The sequence below is a fragment of the Ursus maritimus genome, unplaced genomic scaffold (genome assembly GCF_017311325.1).
Source record: "Ursus maritimus isolate PB19 unplaced genomic scaffold, ASM1731132v1 scaffold_24, whole genome shotgun sequence".
Lineage (NCBI taxonomy): Eukaryota > Metazoa > Chordata > Mammalia > Carnivora > Ursidae > Ursus > Ursus maritimus.
In genome coordinates this window covers 22,830,649-22,857,396 of record NW_024424897.1, presented here as the reverse complement: position 1 = coordinate 22,857,396, position 26,748 = coordinate 22,830,649, and the positions used below count along the sequence as shown (strand labels likewise).

At 37.3% G+C, this 26,748-nt stretch overlaps 1 protein-coding gene and 1 pseudogene across 1 annotated transcript in view; both read right to left on the bottom strand.

Annotated features, from left to right (window-relative positions):
- Positions 1–26,748, bottom strand: part of NPEPPS (aminopeptidase puromycin sensitive) — a 92,302-nt gene that overhangs the window by 41,142 nt on the left and 24,412 nt on the right. The window contains exon 3 of the mRNA XM_040640730.1: positions 403–480. Within this exon, the coding sequence (XP_040496664.1) occupies positions 403–480 (78 nt within the window). The remainder of the gene's footprint in view (positions 1–402; positions 481–26,748) is intronic.
- On the bottom strand, positions 7,402–9,582 carry LOC103660851 (annotated as a pseudogene).

The following is a 26,748-nucleotide window of genomic DNA, read 5'->3' as shown; positions in this document are numbered from 1 at the left end:
GACCTGAGCTGAGATCAAGAGTGGACACAAAAAACTGAGCCAACCCAGGCGCCCCTACCTAATAAAAGTATTACATCAACAAATCTTTCCTTCCATGCCCTCACTATACTTTTATACATCAAAATCAACTGTGGGGCATTCATCTCAATGTGGACTCAACTACTGGAAGATGGAGCTGGGTAACTATATTTTAAAAAGCTGAGACTGAAAAGGTGAAAAACAATGCATTATGTTCTAGGGTAGAATGATCATTAGTTTTGGTCTTCTTTTTTCCTGGTGGCCTAAAAGCTGCAATGAACCTCTTTCAAAAGCTCTGTCTTAAAATGGCATACAACAAATTTCTTTGGAAGAAATAAGATGTCACTATTCATCATGGGATTTTACAAAAGCCATGACTCTTACCTGTTTGGAGAGTACTAGGAAAAGACAAGGTGACTTTTTCATCTTCATTCTGATAGTTAAATCCTGTAGCATGTATTTCTGGAATGGAAATTAAAAAAACATTACTTCACAAATCTGACTGGACTAAGACAAAATCCAGACTGCAGCAATTAACATTTTTAAGAGCAAAATCTCTACTAAAACTAAATATTCTTTTTTTTTTTTTTAAGATTTTATTTATTTGACAGAGAGAGGGAGAGAGCACAAGCAGGGGGAGCAGCAGATGGAGACAGAGAAGCACGATCTCCGCTGAGCAGGGAACCTGATGTGGGGCTCCATCCCAGGGCCTGATCTGAAGGCAGATGCTTAACCGACTGAGCCACCCAGGCGCCCTCCCCCCCACCTGCTTTTTAAGTAAGCTCCAAGCCAAAAGTGGGGCTTGAACTCAAGACCCTGAGATCAAGAGTCACACGTTCTACCAACTAAGCCAGCTAGGTGCCCCTAAAACTGAATATTCTTAATTTAATAAATTAAGTTTCTATTAACAAAAGTGTCATTTCAAACTAACCCATTTTAGTTCACATCCTAAGTTAAATATGCTCCTGAAACACAATTATACATCCTGTATTAATTCACAAAACCTTTTTCCCCCCACAAAACTTTTACGATACAAGGGAAATAGGGCTACTATAAATGTGAAAAGGTTTTCTGCCAGATTTCCAGATGTAATTCATTCCCATCTTTGTGTGACTAAGATACTGTTTTCTATGCTGCAGTTTTACTCATGAACATTTGAAAGATTGAGCAAATTGCCAAAATTTCAGTGTTAAAGATATATCAATGAAAGTTCTGTCCCCCAACCAAACACAGGTAACAATTCCAACTAAAATACAGGTCATACTTACTTCCAATTAAATTCTTCGTTGTTACATTTTACAGAAATAAAGGTGAAAACAGATGTGTGGATTAAATTAGGCTTTTATTTACTCTCCAGCAGGAGTGAGAAGACATTGCTTATCTGATATTTCAGAATGCTCAGCTGACACTTTAGGGAAAGAGCCAGCCTTAATAAGTGCAAGAATAGAAGCTCAACATTCTTAACCATCGGGGAAATGCAAATCAAACCACAATGAGACACCACTTCATACCCACTAGGACGACTATAATCAAAAAGACAGATAATGCTAAGCGTAAGGGAGGATGTAAAGAAATTGGAACCCTCATACATGGCTGGTAGGAATGTTGAACTGTGCAGCCACTTAGGAAAACAGCCTGGGAAGTTCCTCAAATGATTATTAAATAGACTTACCAGAGGACCCAGAAATCCCACTCCCACTCCTGGTGGGGATATATAAATATATCCAAGAGAAATAAAAATGTATGTCCACACAAAAATGTATACACCAATGTTCGTAGGAGCATTCATAACAGCCAAAAAGTGGAAACAACCCAAATGTCCATCAAATGATGAAGAGATAAAATGTGGTATACAATGGAATACTGTCTGACAACAAAAAGAAATAAAGCGTTGATATATACCACGATAGGGATAAACCTTGAAAATATTATATTAAGTGAAAGAAACCAGACACAAAAGGCCACGTATTTATAAGAAACGTTCAGAATAGGCAAATCTATAGAGACAAAAAGTAGACCAGTGGTTGCCTAGGGCTGGCAGTTCAAGGAGAAAGGTACTTTCTTTATGGGGTAATGCAAATGTTTAAAACGGATTCTGGTGATGGCTACACAACTCTGAATATACTAGACACCACTGAATAATACACTTTATTTTTTTTTAAGATTTATTTTAGAGAGAGAGACAAAGAGCACATGTGTGCGGGCGTGTACAACAGTGGGAGAGGGAGAGAATCTCAAGCAGACTCTGTGGGCTAAGCAGAAAGCCCAATTTGGGGCTCGATCTCATGACCCTGAGATCATAACCTGAGCTGAAATCACAAAGAGTTGGACGCTAACCAACTGAGCCATCCAGGTGCCCTTAATTGTACGCTTTTTAAAAAAGATTTTATTTATTTGAGAGAGAGTGTGTGTGAGCATGAGTGGGGGGAGGGGCAGAGGGGAAGCAGACTCCCTGCTGAGCAGGGAGCCCAACACAAGGATTGATTCTAGGACCCTGAGATCACGACCTGAGCGAAAGGCAGACACTTAACCAACTGAGCCACCCAGATGCCCCCTGAATTGTACACTTTAAATGAATGAATTGTATGGTATGTGAATTGTATCTCAATGAAACTGTTATTAAAAGAGAAAGGTAGCTTTATTCGTCATGGACTTAAATTTGATATGGGTAACAGTGATTCAGATTTAATAACATTCTATGAGCCAGGCAAGATGTCCACAATTCATTTCTTTTTATGAATCATCCTAAGATTGAATTTTCAATGTTTCTAATACCATTATGGTTCAAACATCTTTATAAAGCTAAATCTTTACAAAACCAATAAGAAACTATAATTTCAGATTTTAAGAGAACTTTAATCAATTATTCCTCATTTTACAGATGAAGAAATGAGATATATAAAGTTAATGATTTGCCTAAGTTCACATAGCTGGACTAGAATTCAGTTCCCTTCCTATTCCAAAATTCTTTCTACTACCATAAACTAGCTCCTATAAATTTGAAAAGAAACTCACAACTTGGCATATATACAATACTGATGAAATCACTACTGAAACAATGACTTTTGATGGCAAGAACTCAAGATTTGCTCCGACTTGATTCCCACATATAGAATCATACTTAAGCCTACAGGGAAGCCAAGAATCACCTTAATGCTTAAGAATGTACTTTTCTGACAAAGATATAAAATAGCATTACGGCCTATAATCAAAGACCATCTCCATAAAGGATTAGTAAAACTAACTTGTTTTATAAATGCACAAAAAGGCTTCAAATTGGTAATGAAGATTAAAAAAAACAAAAGAATAGCAGTTTTAAAAAAAATTTTTTTAAAGATTTTATTTATTTGAGAGAGAGAGAGAAAGCACAGAGGCAGAGTGAGAGAGAGAGAAGCAGACTCCCTGCTGAGCAGAGAGCCCAGTGCAGGGCCCAATCCCAGGAGCCTAAGATCATGACTTGAACCGAAGGCAGATGCTTAACCAACTGAACAACACAGGCGCCCCAACTTTTTTTTAATTTTATTTTTTTTAAGTAGGCTCCATGCCCAATGTAGGGCTTGAACTCAGGACCCTGAGATCCAGAGTCACATGTGGGGTGCCTGGTGGGCTCAGTCTGTTAAGTGCCTAATTTTCAATTTTGGCTCAGGTTATGATCTCGGGGTTGTGAGATTGAGCCCTGCCTCAAGCCCTGCATCAGATTCCATGTTCAGCACATACTCTACCTGGGATTCTCTCTCCCTCTCCCCCTGCTTGTGCACACATGCACGCTCTCTCTCTGTAAATAAATAAAATCTTAAAAAAAAAAAAAAGTCACATGCTCCACCAACTGAGTGAGCCAGGTGCCCCAAGAATAGCAGTTTTTAAATTGAAACAAGTATTGTATTGCTAGATTCCATTCTAGCACATGCTTCCAAATATGCATATCAACTCTATTACATGTATAAAAAAAAAAGAGTAAAATTTCCTCTAAAATTCTCCTTTAGAAATGAGGGTAGTAATCAAATATTTGAATTTTTTTTTTAATTTATTTATTTGAGAGAGAGCATGTGTGTGCACCTGAGCAGGGAGAGGGACAAAGGGGGAGGAAAAGGATCAAGCAGATTCTGGGCTGAGCACAGAGCCCGACTTGGAGCTTGATCCCATGACCAGGAGATCACGACCTGAGCCAAAACCAAGTGTCAGACACTTAATCGACTGAGCCCCCTAGGGTGCTCCATAATCGTATATCTGAATTTCTTTAAAAAGTCTCTTGTACTATGGGACACTGTTCCAATTACTTTATATTGAACAACATACTACTTGACAAACATACATTGGACTTTAAAATAACCTTGGTCAACTGTAGCTTTGGATATTCTGTAAATGGCACCACTATTCATCCAGTGGCTCGAACCAGAAATACGGAATCATCCTAACTGCTTCCCTCCATGACTGTCTCTCATAACACATTCCAAATAAGCAAATTCAGTAGCCTGTTATCTTTACCTCCAGATCTTTCCATGTCCCATCACTACAATCCCAGTCCAACGTACCATTACTTCTCTCCTAGACCACTATCGTAGCCTCTTAACTAGTCTACTTCCGCACTTGCTGCTTTATAATTTATTCTTCGCACAGCAGCCAGGGTAATCAGTGAGATCAAAGCCTTTCACGGAGTCCCAAAATATTCAGAATGAAAAGCCAGGTCTGCTTGAGGTTGGTAAATATTTCTTAGGACCAAAAAAGCACAAACCATAAAAGAAGAAAAAAAAAAAAACCACCTGATAGATCAGAGTTCATTAATATTTAAAACTTGTGATTATCAAAAGACACTAAAAATGAATAGGCAAACCACAGACCAAGAGAAAATATTTTACAGAGAATATACCTAAGAACTTCTACATCTCTCTGATAAAAAGAATTCTATTAAATAAAGCATATTAGAATAAAAACAATCCTATTAAAATATGGGCAGAATACTCAAACAATTTCACAAAGGAAAAATGGCCAAAAACCAAACAAAAAAATGCCCAACATCATTTGTCATCAGGCAAATGCAAATTAAAACCACAATGACATAATACCACACACCCACAAGAATGGGTACATCTAAAAGGCATGAAAACAAAAATGTTATCGAGGATGGAGAATCTACAACTGGTATTTTGCTGCCAGTGCCTTTGTTGTTCCTCAAATTCTGCTGCAATTCTCTAGCCTCGTGGTTTCTACAGCTACCTAGAAGGTTCTTTCCTCAAACATCTACATATTTTATGTCAATCGCTTCTTTAGAGATCTGCTTCATCAACTTCAAGAACAATCCTCACTCCACATCCTCTTATTGTGATTTCTGAGCACTTACCACAACTTTACATATTTGTTATTGTCTGTCTTTCCAAATCAGATATGTGTGTCTGGAATGTTGACTCTTGGTTTTGTCCTCTACCTCCAATGCTAGAATGGTTTTTGGCACATAATATGCCCAGTCAAGTATTAGCAGAATGAATGAATTACTTCAAAAAGCAATACACTGAGTGACTGTGTCATGGAGATCATCAATACCGCCCATATTAGATATATTAACAAAATACCACCTTTACTAATGTTATATAAATAGGGACTTATGGCTAGGGATAAAATTTTCAGCTACAACACAGTATATAGATTCAAAAAGGGATCTATCTCAAATACTTAAGAAGATACTATTTGCTGTGGAACTATTAGATTATTCAGAGTGGAAAGCCATTTATATACTAAAGATACACATGAAAAGTCTGAATAAATATGCTTCACAGAAGTAGAAAAGAAAAAGCTATACTTCCAAATTAATGTTTAGATTAGTCTAATACTAACATGTCAATATAATGTTTTATAGAACATTTAAGATGCATATATGTAAATTAAGCATTATAAATAGACATTTTACTATATCAAGAAATGATAAAATTAAACTTGACCAAACTTAACCTTGACCAAAAAACCTTTTTTTTTTTTTTTAAATAATGTCTACGTGCAATGTGGGGCTCAAACCCACAAACCCAAGATCAAGAATCACAAGCTTGGGGCGCCTGGGTGGCACAGCGGTTGAGCGTCTGCCTTCGGCTCAGGGCGTGATCCCGGCGTTATGGGATCGAGCCCCACATCGGGCTCCTCTGCTATGAGCCTGCTTCTTCCTCTCCCAATCCCCCTGCTTGTGTTCCCTCTCGCTGGCTGTCTCTATCTCTGTCAACTAAATAAATAATGGACAGAGAGAGATAGCCAGCGAGAGAAGGAACAAAAGCAGGGGGAGTGGGAGAGGAAGAAGCAGGCTCCTAGCGGAGGAGCCTGATGTGGGGCTTGATCCCAGGACCCTGGGATCACGCCCTGAGCCGAAGGCAGACGCTTAACGACTGCGCCACCCAGGCGCCCCCAACCAAAAAACTTTTAAAAATATTTTTTATTTTTCGGGTTCCTGGATGGCTGTCAGTTGAGTGGCTGACTCTTGATCATTGCTCAAGTCATGATCTAGGGTCCTGGAATGGAACCCAGGGCTGGGCTCTGTGCTCAGCTGGGACTAGGCTTGAGGAGTCTCTCTCCTCCTCTCCCCTGCCCCTCCCCCCACACTCTCTCTGTCAAATAAATAAATCTTTTAAAAATATTATTTTTATTTTTATTTATTTTTAAAAACTATTTTTTAGGGATGCCTGCGTGGTTCAGTCAGTTAAGTGTGTGCCTCCAGCTCAGGTCATGAACCCAGGTCCCCGGGATTGAGCCCCGCACTTGGCTCCCTGCTCAGCAGAAAGCCTACTTCTCCCTCTCCCTGTCTACCACTCCCCCTTGCTTGTGCCTTGTCTCTGTCAAATGAATAAATAAATTTTAAAAAAATTAATTAATTAATTTTAGGGAGGGGCACCTGGGTGGCTCAGTTGGTTAGGCGTCTGCCCTCAGCTCAGGTCATGATAGCAGAGTCCCAGGATGGAGCCCTGCATCAGGCTCCCTGGTCAGCAGGGAGTCTGCTTCTCCTTCTGCCCCTCCCCGCAACATGCGGGCTCATGCTCACTTGCTCTCTCTCTCTCAAATAAACAAATGAAATCTTTAAAACGCACACATATATACACATTTTTTTTTTAATTTTTTATTTTATTTATGTGACAGAGAGACAGCCAGCGAGAGAGGGAACACAGCAGGGAGTGGGAGAGGAAGATGCAGGCTCCCAGCGGAGGAGCCCGATGTGGGGCTCGATCCCGGAACGCCGGGATCACGCCCTGAGCCGAAGGCAGACGCCTCAACGACTGCGCTACCCAGGCGCCCCCACATTTTTTTTTTTTAAGGGAATGCGTGGATAGCTCAGTTGGTCAAGTATCTGTCTTGGGCTCAGGTCATGATCCCAGGGACCTGGAATCAAATCCCACATCAGGCTCCTTGCTCAACGAGGAGCCTGCCTCTCTGCTCCTTCCCCTGCCTGTGCCCTCTCTCCCTCTCTCTCTGACAAACAAATAAAATCTTTAAAAAATATATGAGAGAACAGGAGAGAATATATGGTTATTCAACAATCTGAGCCTGTTTCCACAGCTATAAAATTAAAATCATTACCTACTTCTTAGTCATTTGAAGATTATACAACATTCTCTATGTAAAATGTTTAGCACAGTGTGTGGTCATGATTATTATAAAATAATACTCTTTTCTAGATAATGTATCTAACACAATTCTGTATTAATTCAACTGCAACTAATTCATTATATATGTATAAATAAAGACTCTTGCTGAAATTACTTATAGAGTGCTACACATAAAAAAAATATTTTAAATATAATTGGCATTTTCAAATCTACATTTCTGGGTATAAGCATGCGTGTGTTTGTTAGCAGTATACCAAACAGAAGCAAAATTTGAATGTAACCAAAGTATGTATAAATTTGTGACAAATCTTTTACTCAAAACTACTGCAAACAGATTCATTTTGATAATAAAAATTTACTCATGACAAAACAGACCTACAAATTTCATAACAAGATAGACCTATAACTGAGTTTTAAATGTCTTGTTTTTAAAAAGTAATTAGGATATAATTTTGACTATAAGTTAAAAAAGTTATGTCCTATGTATACGCATGTTATCATTTGTGAGCACACACACATACACTCTACATGTGTACATACATAAACATGCATGTCTGTGAATGCATAAAACATCTGAGGAAGGATACATATGAAACTGGTAACTTTCTCTCTTTTATGGAGCTAAGAAAGGAGGCTTAGTTTGTACTGTATACCACTGACACCCTTTGAATTTGACATTGTGTATATATTAAGTATGAAAACTTTTTAAATGTTAAGAAATCTTTTTAAAGGTACTTCTTTTGAGATCCTGGTCACATTGTTATGGCAAGCCTATTTATCAAATAAATCGAATGAATATGTATTCCAATTCTGGGTTTTCCGAGTATGGTTTACAGACAAGGAGGCACTCTTGCCTAGGTCTCTAGGATTTGGACTAGCCATAATTTAAAAAACATACTCTTCCTTAGAGAACACAGAAGGTGAAGTGGCTCATCTTATTTGTAAAATTGGCCAGTCTTTCCACAGAAAGGTGACAGTCCTTGATGCGCAAAATGTTCTAACTATAACAAAAAGAAAGCAAGCACTCTTAATCATTGTGCCATTTAGGCCCTGCCCAAATTTCAGAACCTATCTTACATGCATTCTTCCAGACTACGGTTTGTTTTCTGTTCAACATTTGTGCAAGCATGCTATTTGGTCCAGTAGATTTCTTTTAAATTACCCCACTCCCTTCCACAAAGAACGCCAGGGTCCTCAGGCAACAAATGCTTCAGCTTCCACGGCCCCTTCGGGCATCTGCCTTACTTACTCATTGTCATTATGCCTCTCTCTGCTGACCTTTCACAGCTTGTCACTTTTTATGTTAAGTGTGGTTCTTCCCTTCTGCCATTACAGGCCTCAAGATGCATATAATACCTTTTCTTTCTTTCTTTCTTTCTTTTCTTTCTTTCTTTCTTTCTTTCTTTCTTTCTTTCTTTTCTTTTCTTTTCTTTTCTTTTCTTTTCTTTTTTGCTTGTTATAGCACAACTTACATATTGCAAATGAAAAAAAAAAATGAGTATCATTGATAGCACCTTAACATAAATTGCCTTTGAATGGGAGCTTTCTTTCTAGTACTTTGAGGTCTACAAGATATATCTAGAAAATTTACCACTGTGGAAAATGAAGACTGCTTGAATCAAATTTTAAGGCTGTGGTTCTTCCTTTTGATTAACTGCTGTAACGTTGTCCTTCCAGCAGCCGAGGGAGTTTCATGCTTTCTTTAGACATCAGGTGCCGAAGCTCTTGCAGGACTCCTTCGATGCTATATGAACTCTGCTATTTTGCTAGTACTGATACAGCTCTTCAGTCCCCCTCTCCATTAGAACTCTCAACTCCATTCACATTAATTTTTTGTTACAAATCTTACAAATGGGGGTGCTTCTGGGTATTCAGATCCATATTTTATTTTAAGGCTGTATATTCAGTTTTCATAAACTGTCTGAGCCCATGATGGCCGCCAACTTACGTAGCTGATATCTTTTCTGTAATAAGCACATACCTCCATGAAGGAGCTTCTGTTACGAAAGCCAATCTGTATTATCAATGATTAACACAATCGGTAATTATAAGGTAACTCCTGCTTTCCTTAATAAAATCTAGCTCTGATTTTCCTAAGTGAAAATTTGCTAAATATGTTTGTATATGTTAACAATCCTAACATCTCTATTCAACTTTATTCAATCAGTACTATGCTACATATAGCAATAAGTGTAAAATATAAAGAATAAATAAAACAGTATTTCCTTCCTGTGAACCACAGGTCTCCTGTAGGTCTCACTGATTTTCTGATCTCCTGCATTCACAACATGAGCATAAAACACTATTTACATATTGAAGTATCTCATATTTTTCTCCATTTTAAATAATATTAGTAGTCATAAAAATCAAACCTATTTTAATTTAACACCCAAAAGACAAATAATCTAATTCTATAACAGGCAGAAGACATGAATAGACATTTCTCCAAAGAAGACATACAGATGGCCAACAGACACATGAAAAGATGCTTAGTATCACTCATGATCAGGGAAATACAAATCAAAAGTACAATGAGACATCACCCAAAACCAGTCAGAATGGCTAAAACACAAGAAATAGGTGTTGGTGAGGATGTGGAGAAAAAGGAACCCTCGTGTACTGTTGGTAGGAAAGCAAAGTGGTACAGCCACAGCTGAAAACAGTATGGAGGTTCCTCAAAAAGTTAAAAATAGAATTACCATATGATCCAGGAATTGCACTACTGGGTATCTACCCCAAAATACAAAAATACTAACTTAAAGGGATATATACACCCCTATGTTTATTGCAGCATTATTACAATAGCCAGATTATGGAAGTAATCCAAGAGTTCATTGATAGATGAATGGACAAAGAAAGTATTATTCAGCCATAAAAAAAGAATGAAATCTTGTCATTTGCAGCAACATGGATGGTGCTAGAGAGTATAATGTTAAGCAAAGTAGTCAGTCAGAGAAAGACAAATACCATATGATTTCACTCATATGTGGAATTTAAGAAACAAAATAAATGAGCAGAGGAAAAAAAGAGAGAGAAACCAAGAAACTGACTCTTAACTACAGAAAACAAAGTGATGGTTACCAGAAGGGAAGTGGGTGGGGGTTTGGGTGAAATAGGTGATGGGGACTGAAGAATACACTTATCATGATGAACACTGAGTAATGTACAGAACTGTTGAATCACTATATTGTACACCTGAAACTTAGAGAACACTGTATGTTAACTATACTGGAATTAAATTTAAAAACTTAATAAAAAAATCAAGTCTATTTTTAATGTAGTACTAACCTCACAGAAAGTTGACCAAAATCTTAGTCAACAGATACTAGAAGTATCATTACTATTACATGAACTACCAAATGGAGCACTATACAGGAGTGGGGAAAGGATAATGTTCTAATAAGTGGTACTAGGACGGCAGAATTTCCTTTGGGGGGTAAAAACCAAGCTGGACCTGGAGTCACACCGTACCTAAGGAGTAGTTTATGAAAGTCAAAACAAAGTTTCTCAAAGACAATATGGATGATATCTTCATGATGTTGGAACACAAAAAGTTGTGGGTTTTTTTAGATTTTTAAAAATTATTTATTTATTTTGTCAGAGAAAGAGAGGGAGCATAAGCAGGGGGTGTGGCAGGCAGAGGGAGAGGCAGGCTCCCCGCTGAGCAAGGAACCTGATGTGGGACTCAATCCCAGGACCCTGGGATGTTGACCTAAGCTGAAGGCAGACACTTAACTGACTGAGCCACCCAGGTGTCCCTAGAAAAAGTTTTTTTTAAGACGCAAAAAGCAGGGGCACCTGGGTGGCTCAGTCAATTAAGCATCTGCCTTTGGCTCGGGCCATGATCCTGGGGTCCTGGGATCGAGCCCTGCATCGGGCTCCCTGCTCCATGGGGAGCCTGCTTCCCCCTCTCCCTCTGCCACTCTGCTTGTGTGCTCTCTTGCTCACTCTCTCAAATAAATAAATAAAAACTTAAAAAAAACTGAGATGATATGGTACTGAATAGGGTGTTTAACAAGCTTGTGGATATTGGTACAGGCTCTAAAAGTACAATCTGACAATATCAATCAAAATTACAAATATACACACCTTGTGACCCAACAATTTAATTTCCAGGAATTTATCCCAAATACCTTCTCATATGCAAAATGATGCAAGATATATACTACTCACTGCAGCAGAGAATTCCATTTAAATATCCATCAGCAGTGGACCCGTTTAATGAATTATGATAAATTAATTGCATGGAATACGAATTAACCATAAAAAAATGAGGAGGCTCTATATGTGCTATTTATAACAAGCTCCAAAAAAGCAAAGTACAGTTTTTCTTCAAATGCTACATTCTTCCTCCCTCCATTTAACTTTTTTTTTTTTTTTTTTTGAGAGAGAGAGACAGAGGGAGAGAGAATCTTAAGCAGTCTCAACGCCCAGCGAGAGAGTCTTGAGCAGACTCTGCTGAGCACGGAGCCCAACACGGGCTCAATCTCACAACCCTGAGATAGTGACCTGAGCCGAAATCAAGAGTACAACACTTAACCGACTGAGCCACCCAGGCACCCCACTCCATTTAACTTTTTAATGTTAGCCCTCTATATGTGCCTTCTCTTTCTCTATCAAAAAAGTCATCCTATATTAATATTTGAGCATGTTAATTGTGCACTGAAAGGTATACCATTAGTTAGGCCATGAAACACTTTTTTTCCTCTTTATGTTTAAACGTTATGAAATTTAATCGCAGGAAAGGAAGTACAGAGAAATACAAGATAGTATATTCAGAAGGCAACATTTTTAAAAAGACTGAAATAGAAAAAAAGTTACATAGTCATCAAAGTTGTTATAGCTTACATCATCTACACAAGCTTCTAGTGGATTTTGCTTCGGTATTATATTGAGATACAAATATACAATCCTCTAAAAATTCTAATAACACGAGTTCCAGTTGAACTGTACTTCAAAAGTTCCTTTGTAAATGGTCCATTTGGAGACCTGTTTTCCAAAGAAGACCTACAGATGGCCAACAGACACATGAAAAGATGCTCAACATCGCTCATCATCAGGGAAACAAAAATCAAAACCACAATAAGATATCACCTCATACCTCATGGCTAAAATTAAAAACAAAAGGCACAACAGGTGTTGACAAGGATGTGGAGAAAGGGGAACCCTCTTACACTGTCGGTGGGAATGCAAAGTGGTGCAGCCACACTGGAAAACAGTATGGAGGTTCCTCAAAAAGTTAAAAATAGAACTACCCTACCACCCAGCAACTGCACTACTAGGTATATACTCAAAGGATGTAAAAATACTAATTTGAAGGGACACATGCACCCTGATGTTTATAGCAGCATTATCAACAATAGCCAAATTATAGAAAGAGCCCACATGTCCATTGCCTGATGAATGGATAAAGAAGATGTGGTGTGTATACACACACATATATACACAAACACATATACACAATGGAGTATTACTCAGCCATAAAAAGAATGAAATCTTGCTATTTGCAAGGATGTGGGTGGAGTTAGAAAGTATTATGCTAAGTGACATAAGTCAATCAGAGAAAAACAAATACTCGTATGTGGAATTTAATAGACAAATGAACATGGGGGGAAGAGAGGAAAACCAAGAAACAAACTTTTTTTTTTTTTAAGATTTTATTTATTTGACAGAGAGAGAGTGTATGCACAAGCAAGGGGAGCAGGAGAGGAAGAAGCAGGCTCCCCCACTGAGCAGGGAGCCAGACGCGAGGCTGGATCCCAGGACCATGGGATAATGACCTGAGCCAAAGGCAGATGCTTAACTGACTGAGCCACCCAGGCACCCCTATACTCTTATCTATAGAGAACAAACCACTGATTATCAGAGGGGAGTTGGGTGGGGGTATGGGTTAAATAGGTGCTGGGAATTAAGGAGGGCACTGTTCTGATGAGCACTGGGTGTTGTATGTAAGTGCTGAATCACTAAGTTCTACACCTGAGACTGTTACACTATATGTTAACCAACTGGAATTTAAATAAAAACTTTAAAAAAAAGGAAAAAAAGGTCTATTTGGAACTCAGAATGTCATTTCTTCCAAGCCACATCTGTATTGTAACAGGCAACCTAGCCCACATAACTCTAGATAACCCACATATGCCTGTATAGTTCAATACTGAATCAAATATGTGGTTCAGTTTTATTTTGTTTCATTTATTCAGATGGCAGCCTACCTACCATAGTTTCTGTGGTTTTAGATAGCAGTTCTTGGTTCAACGAAAAAGAATTCAAAGTTCACCAAAGGCTTGCAATAGCCACCTGCTACCTGGAACATAATTTGTTTCTTCACAAAAACTAAAACTGTTCTGCAATGGTAAAGAAAATACACCATTCTGGAGGAATTACAGGGTAGCCTACAGAGAACTTGGAACTGAGGGCTCAGAGAGTTTGAGGGGAGGACTGCTATTTAAGAAATAATAGCCTAGAGCTGACTTTGTAAGGGTAACAATGGAAGGACGGTGATGGTGGAATAAAATAGCCAGTTTACTAAAAGAAAATAATTGTCAATCTAGAATTTTATGACAACGAAAAATAATCTTCAAAAATGAATGTTATGGGGCACCTGTCTGGCTCAGTTGGTAAAGCATGAGACTCTTGATTTTGGGGTCATGAGTTCAAGTGCCATGTTGGGGAGTAGACCATACTTAAAAAAAAAATTTTTTTTAAATGGATGATATAACACTGGTATGCACATCTGTCAAAACTCATTGAAACACAAGATGGACACCAAAAACTAATACATATTACTGTATGTGAATTATACGTCAATAAAGTAGGAATTTAAAGCAAAGGCTACAAAATAAGTTAAGGCAAAAATATGCTCTAAGAAACAAAAACAGAGACTTTGCCGTCAAAAGACTCATACTAAACAGTACAAAGGGTATTCTTCAAACAAAAAGAGAATGATTCTAGAAGGATTGCTGTAATGAAGAACAAAAATATCAAATATTTGGGTAAAGCTAAATAAACATTATACTATATAACACAATAATGTCTTATGACTTAAAAAAAAGGGGCACCTGGGTGGCTCAGTCGGTTAAGCATCTGCCTTCAGCTCAGATCATGATCCCAGGGTCCTGGGATAGAGCCCTGTATCGGGCTCCCTGCTCAGCAGGGAGTCTGCTTCTCCTTCTCTCTCTGCCCTTCTCCCACTCATGCCCCCCCTCAAATAAATGAAATCTTTAAAAAAAAATAAAGTAAAATAAAAAATAAAAATAAAGAATATATAAAAGAAAATTAAACTATGCCACAATGATAGCATGTAAATCAGATGGAGGTACATGAAGATTATGTGCTCCTAAGATCTTTGTAGTATACAGGAGAATGGTAAAATGATTAACACTGGATTTTCTGAAGTCAGAGATGGTTGTTGTAATTCCTGGGGTACTGACATATGCCCAAACAACAACAACAACAAAAAATTGCTTAAAGCACTGCTAATTAAGGGGTGCCTGGGTGGCTCAGTCAGTTAAGCATCAGATTCTTGATTTTGGCTCAGGTCACGATCTTAGGGCTGTGAGACTGAGCCCCGCATCGGGCTCTGCACTGGGCATTAAGCCTGCTTAAGATTCTCTCCCTCATCCTCCACCCCACCCTTCCTCCCCTTCTCTAAAAAAAAAATAAATAAAAATAAAACAAAACCATGGGGCGCCTGGGTGGCACAGTGGTTAAGTGTCTGCCTTCGGCTCAGGGCGTGATCCCGGCGTTATGGGATCGAGCCCCACATCAGGCTCCTCCGCTATGAGCCTGCTTCTTCCTCTCTCACTCTCCCTGCTTGTGTTCCCTCTCTCGCTGGCTGTCTCTATCTCTGTCGAATAAATAAATAAAATCTTTAAAAAAAAAATAAAAACTAAATAAAACAAAACCTTTATAATTAAAAGAATATGAAAAAGCACATAAGATATGGTAGATTTAAAGACAAATAACAGCAATTACATTAAATGTAAATGGATCAGATGCTTTACTTAGAAGACAAAGATTTTCAGATTAGAACTAAAAGTAAAAAGAGTACAATGAGCTGTTTACATGAGATATGCCTAAAACATAATAATTCAGAGAGGTTAAAGGTAAAGAATGTGAAAAGATGTGACATGCAAACACTAACCAATAATTCATAAAAACAGGAAAAAATCAGTAAAAATGAAGATTTAAACAGAATGAACAAATTTGATTTAGTAAGACATATATAAAACATTACATCCAAAAAAGCACTCTCTTTTCAAGCACACACAAGCATTTTAAAAATGACCGAATCCTGGGCCATAATGCAAAAGCAAGTCTTAAATTCCAAAGGACTGAAATCATATAGGTATACTCATCGGTTTTCTTTACAAATTGAAGATTTGTGGCAACCCTGTGTCAAACAAATCTATTGGCACCATTTTTCCCCAAAGGCATTTGCTCACTTCATGTTTCTGTGTCACATTGTGATAATTCCCAAAATATTTCCAACTTTTTCATTATCATTATATTTGTTACAGTGATCTCTGATGCTACTATGGTAATTGTTTTGGGGTACCATTAACTGTGCCCATATAAGACCACAAACTTAATATATGTTGTGTATATTCTGAATGCAGACGTGATGGAAATGGCAAAGAACCAGAAGTGGATCCTGAGGATATGACTGAACCACTATAATCTCATGATGAAATGTGAACAGTTGAGGAGTTGCTTCTTATGGGTAAGCAAAGAAAGTGGGTTCTTAAGATGGAATCTACTCTTGGTGAAGATACTTTGAAGACTGTTGAAATAACAACAAAGATTAGAATATTACATAAACTTCACTGATAAAGCAACAACAGGATTTGATAGGACTGACTCCAATTTTGAAAGAAGTTCTACTGCGGGTAAAATGCTATCAAACAGTTATCACGAGCTACAAAGAAAGCATCCATGAATGGAACAGTCAACCGATGCAGCAAACTTCATCGTTCTCTTATTTTAAGAAAATACAACAGCTGGAACGCCTGGGTGGCTCAGTCGGTTAAGGGTCCAACTCTTGATTTTGGCTCATGTCATGATTTCAGGGTCGTGAGATTAGGCCCCACATCACGCTTTGTGCTCTGTGTGGAGTCTGCTTGAGATTCTCTCTCCCCCTGCCCCTCCCCTGCTCGCGTTTTCACCCTCTCTCTAAATAAAATAAAATCTTTAAACTAGAAAAGCTCCAGGTAAATCTAAATATTCCCTAGATCAGAAATCAGAAAATATTTTGAACTGAATGATAAAGATATATCAAAAAATGTGGAAGCAGATCAGTGGTTGACTGGAAATGGGAGAGAACAGGAAGGATGGATCCCAAAGGGCCACAAGGAAACATTGTGGGGGTGATGGATATATTCATTATCTTGGTTGTATTCATAGGTCAAAAAGTATCAAATCATACATTTTAATATATACAGTTTATTACATGTTAAATATTATATAAACCCTTATAAAGCTATATAAAAGAAAAAAGAAAAAAAGAAGAGGAGCTGCAGCAGCAGCAGTCACAGCTGCTGCCTGGAGACTTTTTCCCCAAAACAAACCAGAAAGAGTGTGGGGTGACCTAAAAGTGGTTTATTTTTTGGAGGAAAATTTATCGTTTTAAATGAATATACTAGGGGCACCTGGGTGGCTCAGTCGGTTAAGCTTCTGCCTTCGGCTCTGGTCATGATCTCAGGATCCTGGGATTGAGCTCCGCATCGGGCTCCCTTCTCAGAGGGGAATCTGCTTCTCCCTCTGACTTGGCCCTCTCCCCGCTTGTGCTCTCTCTCTCATCCTCTCTCAAATAAATAAAAAAATTTTTTTAATTAAAAAAAAGAATATACTATAAAAGCAATTAATAAGCCAAGTATTCATCTCAAAAAGTTTAAAAATAACTGCAAAACAAACTCAAAGAAAGTAGAAGGCACTAATATTAAGAGCAGAAGTTAAGGAAATAGAAAATAAACATTCAACTGAGAACTTAAGATCGAAAGTTGGTTCTTTGAAAAGACCAATAAAATTGATAAAGATTTGGGGATTGAGGGGGAAAAAAGAGAAGGCACAAGTAAATAAAATACAGTTGATCCTGAACAACACAGGTTTGAACCGTACAGGTTGATTTCTACACGGATTTTTTTTTTTTTATAAATACAGTACAGTATTCTAAATGTATTTTCTCTTTCTTATGGTTTTTTTTTAATTTATTTTTAACTTTTTAACTTTTATTTTAATTCCAGTATAGTTAACACACAGCATTCTATTAGTTTTAGATGTACAATATAATGATTCAGCAATTCCATACATTTCTCAGTGCTCATCCAGGTAAGTGTACTCTTAATCCCCTTCACCTATTTCATCCACCCCCCTACCCACCTGCCCTCTGGTAACCATCTGTTTGTTCTCTAGAGTTAAGAGTCTGTTTCTTGGTTGTCTTTTTCCCCCCTTTTTCTGTTTGTTTCTTTAGTTCTACGTAAGAGTAAAATCATATGGCATTTGTCTTTCTCTGACTGACTGACTTTGCTTAGCATTATATTCTTTAGCTCCATGCGTGTTGCAAATGGCAACAATTCATTTTTTTTTTTTTATGGCTGAGTAACTTTCCACTGTAGATAAATACCACATCTTCTCTAACCACTCATCTATCAATGGACACTTTTGCTGCTTCCACAATTTGGCTATTGTAAATAATGCTGCAATAAACATAGGGGTGCATATATCCTTCTGAATTAGTGTTTTCATATTCTTTAGGTAAATACCCAGTAGTGGAATTACTGGATCATATGATAATTCTATTTTTAATTTTTTAAAAAGATTTATTTATTTATTTTAGAGAGAGCACACAAGCAGAGGGAAGGGCAGAGGGGGAAGGAGAGGAAGAGAATCTCAAGCAGGCTTCCTGGGGAGTGCTCATGAGCTGAGCCAAAACCAAGAGCCCGTTGCTTAACTGAGCCACCCAGGTGCCCCTCTATTTTTAATTTTTTAAAAAGATTTGTTTCTATTTTTAATTTTTTGAGGAACTTCCATACTGTTTTTCACAGTGGCTGCACCACACTGCATTCCCACTTTATGGTTTTCTTAATAAATTTCCTTTTCTCTAGATTTCTTTATTGTAGGAGTATAGTATGTAATACGTATAACATATGAAGTATGTGTTAATCAACTCTTTATGTCATCGGTAAGGCTTCCAGTCAACAGTATGCTACTAGTAGTTAAGTTTTGGGGGAGTCGAGTTATATGCAGACTTTCAACTGCACAGGGGGTCAGTGCCCCTAACCCCTGCATTGTTCAAGGGTCAACTACATATAAATGTAATAAGTTCATAAAGTTATTACTTATGTATATAGAAGTAAAATATATAGAAGTAAAAATAAATAAGTAAAATGATATTTTGTTATAAGAGATGTGATAGCTAAGATCCTTTGTAATGCTAATACGTCGAAACTATTTACAGCAGAGTTTTCCCAGTGTTCTCTGGCAGCTCCAAATATGAATTGCAGGTCTACCAAGATGCTGATTTCCTTGGCCCTTGGGCCAGATAGCACTTGAACAATGAGATACTTCTGTCACCTTCCTCATGTGAGCCTCTTCTTTCCAGTGTACCAAGAAAACATAATCATTTTCTATGAATGTCTTGGGAAGAAAGTTAAGAAGCACTGATTTGGAGAACAACCACCAGTTTTGCATTTAAGAACAGCACATATATTATTAAAAAGACAAAAGATAATAAACAGGTGGTGGCGAGGATGTGGAGAAAAGAGAACTCTTGTATAAAGCTGGTAGGAATGTAATTGGTAAAGCCATTATGGAAAACAGTTATGAAGGTTCTTCAAAAAATTAAAAATAGAGCTATCTTATGATCCAGAATCCCATTTCTAGATATATACACAAAGGACACGAAATGAGTAACTCCGATGTTCATTACAGCATTACTCAAAATAGCCAAGATATGGAAACAACCATAAATATCTGCTGCTGGATGAGTGGATAGGAAAATGGGGGGGGGGGGTTTGCAAGCATGTGTATATACACAATGGAATACTATTCAGCCTTAAAAAAGGAAATCCTGCCATTTGTGACAACACAGATGAACCTGGAAGACATTATGCTAAGTGAAATAGGCCAGACACAGAAAGACAAGTACTATACAATTATCACTTGTATGTGGAACCTAAAATAATCAAAGTAAATAACCATTCACAGAATGGTGGCTGCCAAGAGCTAGGAGGATGGGGAAATGGGGAGACATTAGTCGAAGTGTATAAAGTTTCAGTTATGCAAGATCTTTTGGAGATCTGATATATAGCAATGTGACTACAGTTAACAATACTATATTGTATATTTGAAATTTGCTAAGAAGGTAAATCTTAAGTGTTCTCACCACAAAAAAAAAAAAAAACTGAAAAAGAAATGAAGAAAATTAACTATGTGAGGTGATAGATATGTTAATTAGCTTGTTATGATTATTTCACAATGTATATGTATAGTAAAACATCAAATTGTTTATCTTAAATATATATAATTTTTATTTGTTAATTATACCTCACTAAAAGTGGGGGAAGAAACCTGGCATAATACAGTATTATGATACATTATGGAATCCCTTCTTCTTTTCCATTTAATCTAAAAATAACACGATTTACAATTTTTATGCTCTTCATTTTCTTAATTTAAAACACTGCACAGAATCTTTACAATTAGTAAATACCTTGATGTATTCCTCAAAGGGAATAAAACACAAATTAAAGTTAATGACAAAATAATCCCAAATATAATGTAATTTTGTTTGTTACCCATAAAAGTCAATAGGATAAGCATATGAAGAAATTCAGGCCTAACAAATATGACAGACTTACTCCATCTCTTTAGATATTACTTTATTTTACTAAATGAATATTTACGGAACACCTACTCTGCATCAGATACCATCAAAGACCACAGGAGAAAAAGAATGAATCATGGCTCTTGGTTCTTAAGGAACTTAGATTCTAGTAAGAAGTGCAGATACAAACAAGTAATTATAACATGGTGTGGTTAAATTAATAACAAGCAATAGACTATGGTGATCAGCACATGGACCCTAGAAGTCAAACTACCTGGATCTGCATCAGTTACCAGTCTTGCGACCTATACTAAGTTACACAACCTCTCTGTACCTAAGGTTGCTGTCTATACGAATATGTAATGCACTTAAGTTCCTGGCAGTGAATTCTTCATTATTTTTATCATTACTACTAAACATTATCATTATTATGAAAAAAACGATACACAGGATTGGGCCTCTAAGCTGGTTAAGTTAGGGAACCTAACTTAGGAAGACCAGTGTATCTTCTATAATCAAATGATAAGTCATCTAAATGTGTGAAAACAGTCACTAAAGCAATCCATACCACCTTAAAGCTGTTTAATGTTTAAAAACTTACTAAATACAGGGGTGCCTGGGTGGCTCAGTCGGTTAAGCATCAGACTTTCGATTTTAGCTCAGTTCATGATCTCAGGGTCCTGTGACTTAGCCCCAAGTCAGGCTCCATGCTCAGTGAGGAGTCCTGTCTAGGATTCTCTCTCTACCTCTGCCCCTCCCCTCCCACACTCTTTCATTCTCTCTCAAGGAAATAAATCTTTAAAAAAATTTACTAAATACAAATAAGATAAATTTTAAACCATTATATACTCATATACTTTCTATTTGTACATAACCTTATGGAAACGTGACTATTCCTTATCAGAACCTTTTGTTATCATTCAAATCCAACTAAAGTGAAAGTGAAAGAATGCAAGTATGTACAATTATAAACTTCATTTTTTTTTTTTTATCTCTGACTTGTGCTAAAAAGGAATAAAAGGGTTGACTAACAGTATCATTTGTTCCTTCTAAGGCAAGGATATATTCAATCTGATGTCAGTTTGAACTAATTATATTTACAAATTACTTATTTTAAAATACATACATTTTGCGTAGAAAGCATCACAGTTTCATAGAGAAACTTAGAAATCCCACTAATATCAGGAATTAGAAATTTAAGATTTTAATCTTATAAACTGCATCAAAAGTAAGAGTACTGTTAAATTTTTAACACATATCAAATTATCTGTTATAGATATGATTCTCAAATACCCTTCCTAAAAAGTTGCATCATTTTACATGCCCAAACAAGAGTATGAGACTCTGCTTTCCATGAACCTTTTATTAATAGGGTTGAATATCTTTTCACATACTTATTGGCCTTTTGCTTTTTTTGTAACAACTGTATATCTGCAATATACATATATATATATTTTAAAGATTTTATTTATTTATTCGACAGAGACAGAGACAGCCAGCGAGAGAGGGAACACAAGCAGGGGGAGTGGGAGAGGAAGAAGCAGGCTCACAGCAGAGGAGCCTGATGTGGGGCTCGATCCCACAACGCCAGGATCACGCCCTGAGCCAAAGGCAGACGCTTAACCGCTGTGCCACCCAGGTGCCCCTGCAATATTTTTGACCAACTTTATGTTGCTTTTGAACATACATTTTATATATTGTAGATATACAATAAAATGTTCAAATAAAAACAATGTATTTTTCATTTCTTAGAATAGAAAGATTGATAATATTTAGTGTAATGGTAGTACAGATTGATAACAACACTCAGTACAAATGGCTATATAAGGATGTAAATAGTCGCATACTTTTTTTTTTTTTTTTCTGAGGGAGAGAGAGCACACAGCACATGTGGGGGGAAGGGGCAGAAGGAGAGGGAGAGAATCTTTTTTTTTTTTTTTTAAAGATTTTATTTATTTATTCGACAGAGATAGAGACAGCTAGCGAGAGAGGGAACACAAGCAGGGGGAGTGGGAGAGGAAGAAGCAGGCTCATAGCGGAAGAGCCTGATGTGGGGCTCGATCCCATAACACCGGGATCACGCCCTGAGCCCAAGGCAGACGCTTAACCGCTGTGCCACCCAGGCGCCCCCCATGTTTCACATTTTTAATCTAGACTTCTGCTTCTGGCTATGACAGCTTAGGTGGTATCAGAACAATTATAAAAACCCGATAAAAAATTTTTTAAGTGTTTGAATGGGACTCACAAAAAGATCAGCTCTGTATTCATGGGTTCTTCATTCCCTTGCTGCATTTTCTGACTTCAAAGCAGAACACAGAGGCCAATGAAGAAAGAAGAGTCATAAAGCTTGTGGTAGTCTTACGGGGCTGAAGACACAAAAACTAGAATTCAGGACTACCAAAGCTGCCAGGATTCAAATGGCCAACATCCCAGAAAAATGGAATAACAGATAAAGTCTAAGATTCTCCATTCAATTTTCCTTCAACACATTTGCTGACTCCTATATTTTAGCAGTTTTATGATGGGAGGGAATTAAATACTGGATTTCAGGGCCCAGAAGGGAAGGGAAAACCTTAGTAAACACCCTTGACCAGACTACAAACCACGAATAAGAACAACTTGGAAAAAACAAACAGATTCAACTGGATCAAGATGATCTCACTTAGTGAAAGAATGAAAACTTTCTCCTTCAGATCAGGAATAAAACAGGAGGACTGTTTTTTGCCACTTCTAATCACACAGTACTAGAGGTTCTAGTCAGAGTAATTAGGCAAGAAAGAAAAATAAAAAGCATTCAAATTGGAAAGGAAGAAGTAAATTATCTCTGTTCACAGACAAAATGATCTTATATGTAGGAAAACCTCAAGGTTCTAAAAAAAAAACCTGTTAGAATAAATGAATTCAGCAAAGTTGTAGGACACAGAATCAACATGCAGAAATTAGTTGCATTTCTATACACTAACAATGAACAATTTCAAAAGGAAATTAACAAAACCATCCCATTTGCAATAATATCAAAAATAATATAACATACCCAGGAACAAATTTAATCAAGAAAGTGAAAGACCTGAATGCTGAAAACTAAAAAATGTTGCTGAAAAAAGTTGAAGAAGATAGAAACAAATGGAAAGACATCCCTTGTTTATGGATTACAAGTCAATATTAAGGTGTGCATAATATCCATGGGGCGCTTGGCTGGTTTAGTTGGTAGAACATGCAACTCGATCTCAGGGCTGTGGGTTTGAGCCCCATGTTGGGTGTAGAGATTACTTAAAAATTTTTTTAAAACTTGGGGCTCCTGGGTGACTCAGTCAGTTGAGCATCCAACTCTTGGTTTCAGCTCAGGTCATGATCTCATGGGTTGTGAGACTGAGCTCCGAGTCAAGCTCTGTGCCCAGCAAGGAGTCTGCTTAAGATTCTCTCCCTTTGCTCCTTGCCCCACTCATGCCCCCCCCCATAAATTTAAAAAATCTTTTAAAAAGTTTAAAAACTTGAAAAAATTGTTCATAATATCCAAGTAATCTATAGATTCGGGACAATCCCTCTCAAAAGCCCAACAATGTTTTTTGCAGAAATTGAAAAGTCCACTAAAAGTTCATATAGAATCTTAAAAGTCCCTTTAGAGCCAAACCAATCTTGAAAAAAGAACAAAGTTGGAAGTTTCACATTTCCTGATTACAAAGATACAATAACCAAAAAAAGTGTGGTACTGGCATAAAGCAAGAGATACAGATGAATGGAATAAAATGGAGAACCCGGAAATAAACTCTTGCATATATGGTCAAATGATTTTCAACAAGGGTGCCAATAAGATCATTCAACAGGGAACGGGCAATCTTTAAAAAAGAGACAGTGCTGGGAAAGCTGGATATCCACATGCAAAAGAATAAAGCTGAACTTGTTGAATTACTATATTGTACACCTGAAACTAATATAACACTGTAAGGTTCCCTTCCCCCACTTTTTTTTTTTAATCTCTATATCCAACATGGGGCTCGAACTCACAACCCTGAGATCAAGAGTTGCATGCTCTTTGGACTGAGCCAGCCAGGCATCCCTATAACACTGTATGTTAACTATCCTGGAATTAAACTTAAAAACTTAATTTAAAAAAAATGAACTCAAAATGGATCAAAGACCTAATTATGAGAACTAACACTACAAAACTCTTAGAAGAAAATACAAAAGTTTTATGAAATTGGATGTGGCAATGATTCCTTGGATATTACATCAAAAGCACAGGCAACAAAAGAAAAAAATGGACAAACTGAACTTCATCAAAATAAAAAACTTGTGGGGCGCCTGGGTGGCACAGTGGTTAAGCGTCTGCCTTCAGCTCAGGGCGTGATCCTGGCGTTGCGGGATCGAGCCCCACATCAGGCTCTTCCGCTATAAGCCTGCTTCTTCCTCTCCCACTCCCCCTGCTTGTGTTCCCTCTCTCGCTGGCTGTCTCTATCTCTGTTGAATAAATAAATAAAATCTTTTAAAAAAAATAAAAAATAAAAATAAAAAATAAAAAACTTGTACATTAAGACACAATCAACAGAGTAAAAAGGCAACCTACAGAAGAAGAAAATATCTGCATAATATATCTGATAAGGGGTTAATATCCAGAATATATTAAGAACTCCCACACTCAACAATAAAAAAGTAAAAAACCCAATTAAAATATGGGCAATGGGGCACCTGGGTGGTTCAGTCGGTTAAGCATCTGACTCTTAATTTCGGCCAGGTCATGATTTCAGGGTCCTGGGATCAAGCCCCACACTGAGCTCCATGCTCAAGAGGGAGTCTGTTTCTCTCCCTCTCTCTCTCTCCCCCTGCCCCTGCACATGTGCACATGCTCTGTCTCTCTCTAAAATAAATAAATAAATCTTCTGAAAAAATGGACAAAGAACTTAGACATTTCTCCTAAGATATACAAATGGCCAATAAGCCCATGAAAAAAAATCACTAATCATTAGAGAAATACAAATCAAAACCACAATGAGATACCACTTCATACCAATTAGGATGGCTATTACCAAAAAAAGAAAATAACAAGTTATAGCAAAGATGTGGAGAAACCGGAACCCTTCTGTACAATTAGTGGGAACGTAAAATGGTGCAGCTGCCACAGAAAATGGTACGGTGATTCTTCAGAAAATTAAAAATAAAATTACCATTTCATCCAGCCATTCCATTTCGGATATATATCCAAACGAACTGAAACAGTCTCAAGGAGATATTTGTATACCCATGTTGATAGCAGCATTATTCACAACAGTTAGAAGGTGGAAGCAACCGGGAGTGCCTGGGTGGTACAGCTGGTTAAGTGTCCAACTCTCGGTTTCGGTTCAGCTGCGATCTCAGGGTCGTGAGATTGAGCCCCGTGTGGGGCTCCGTGCTCAGCTGAGTCTGCTTGAGATTCTCTCCCTCTCCCTCTCCCCCTCCCTACCCGTGCTCTCTCTCTAAAATAAATAAATAAATCTTTAAAAGAAAAAAGGTGGAAGCAACCCAAGTGTTCACTGACATATAAATGGATAAACAAAATGCAATCTATTACATACAATGGAATATTATCCAGCCTTAAGAGAGAAAGAAATTCTGAAACATGTTACGACATGGATGATCTTGAACTTATACTAAATGAAACAAAATATAAAATGGCAAATACTGTAGGATTCCACTTAAGTGAGATACCCAGAATAGTCAAATTCATAGAAACAAAAAGTAGAATGGAGGTTACCAGGGGCAGAGGGATGGGAAGAATTAGTTATTTTTAATGGGAACAGAGTTTTGGTTTTGCGAGATAAAAAGAGTTCTGGAGATGATGGTGGTGATGGTTGCTCAATAATGTGGATGTGTACCAGTGAACCGTACAATTATAAATGGTTAAAATGGTAAATTATACGTTATGTGCATTTTACCACAATTTAAAAAAATTGACCTGGCTGTATTCTGTCTGTCCTCTCCCCCTAAAAAAGCAGAAAATTAATTCTTCTCTAGAATGAGCTAAAGTAGAAACTCCTACAATCTGACAGAAATTAAGAAAGATCTGAGTAAGTGGAAAAATATATATTCTTCATGAATGAGAGGGTTCAATATTGCTCTCCCCAATGGATTCAACGCAATACCTATAACAATACCCATAGCTTTTACTGTAAGACTTGACAAAAATTCATATGAAAAATTAAATTAAGATTGAATTAAAATTCATATGAAAATTTTCATATGAAAATTAAAGGGACCTAGAATAGCCAAAATCATTTTTAAAAAGAACAAAGATAGAGGACCTATATTACCTAATTTCAAGACTTAAAATGGAACAGAACAGAGAGTACAGAAATT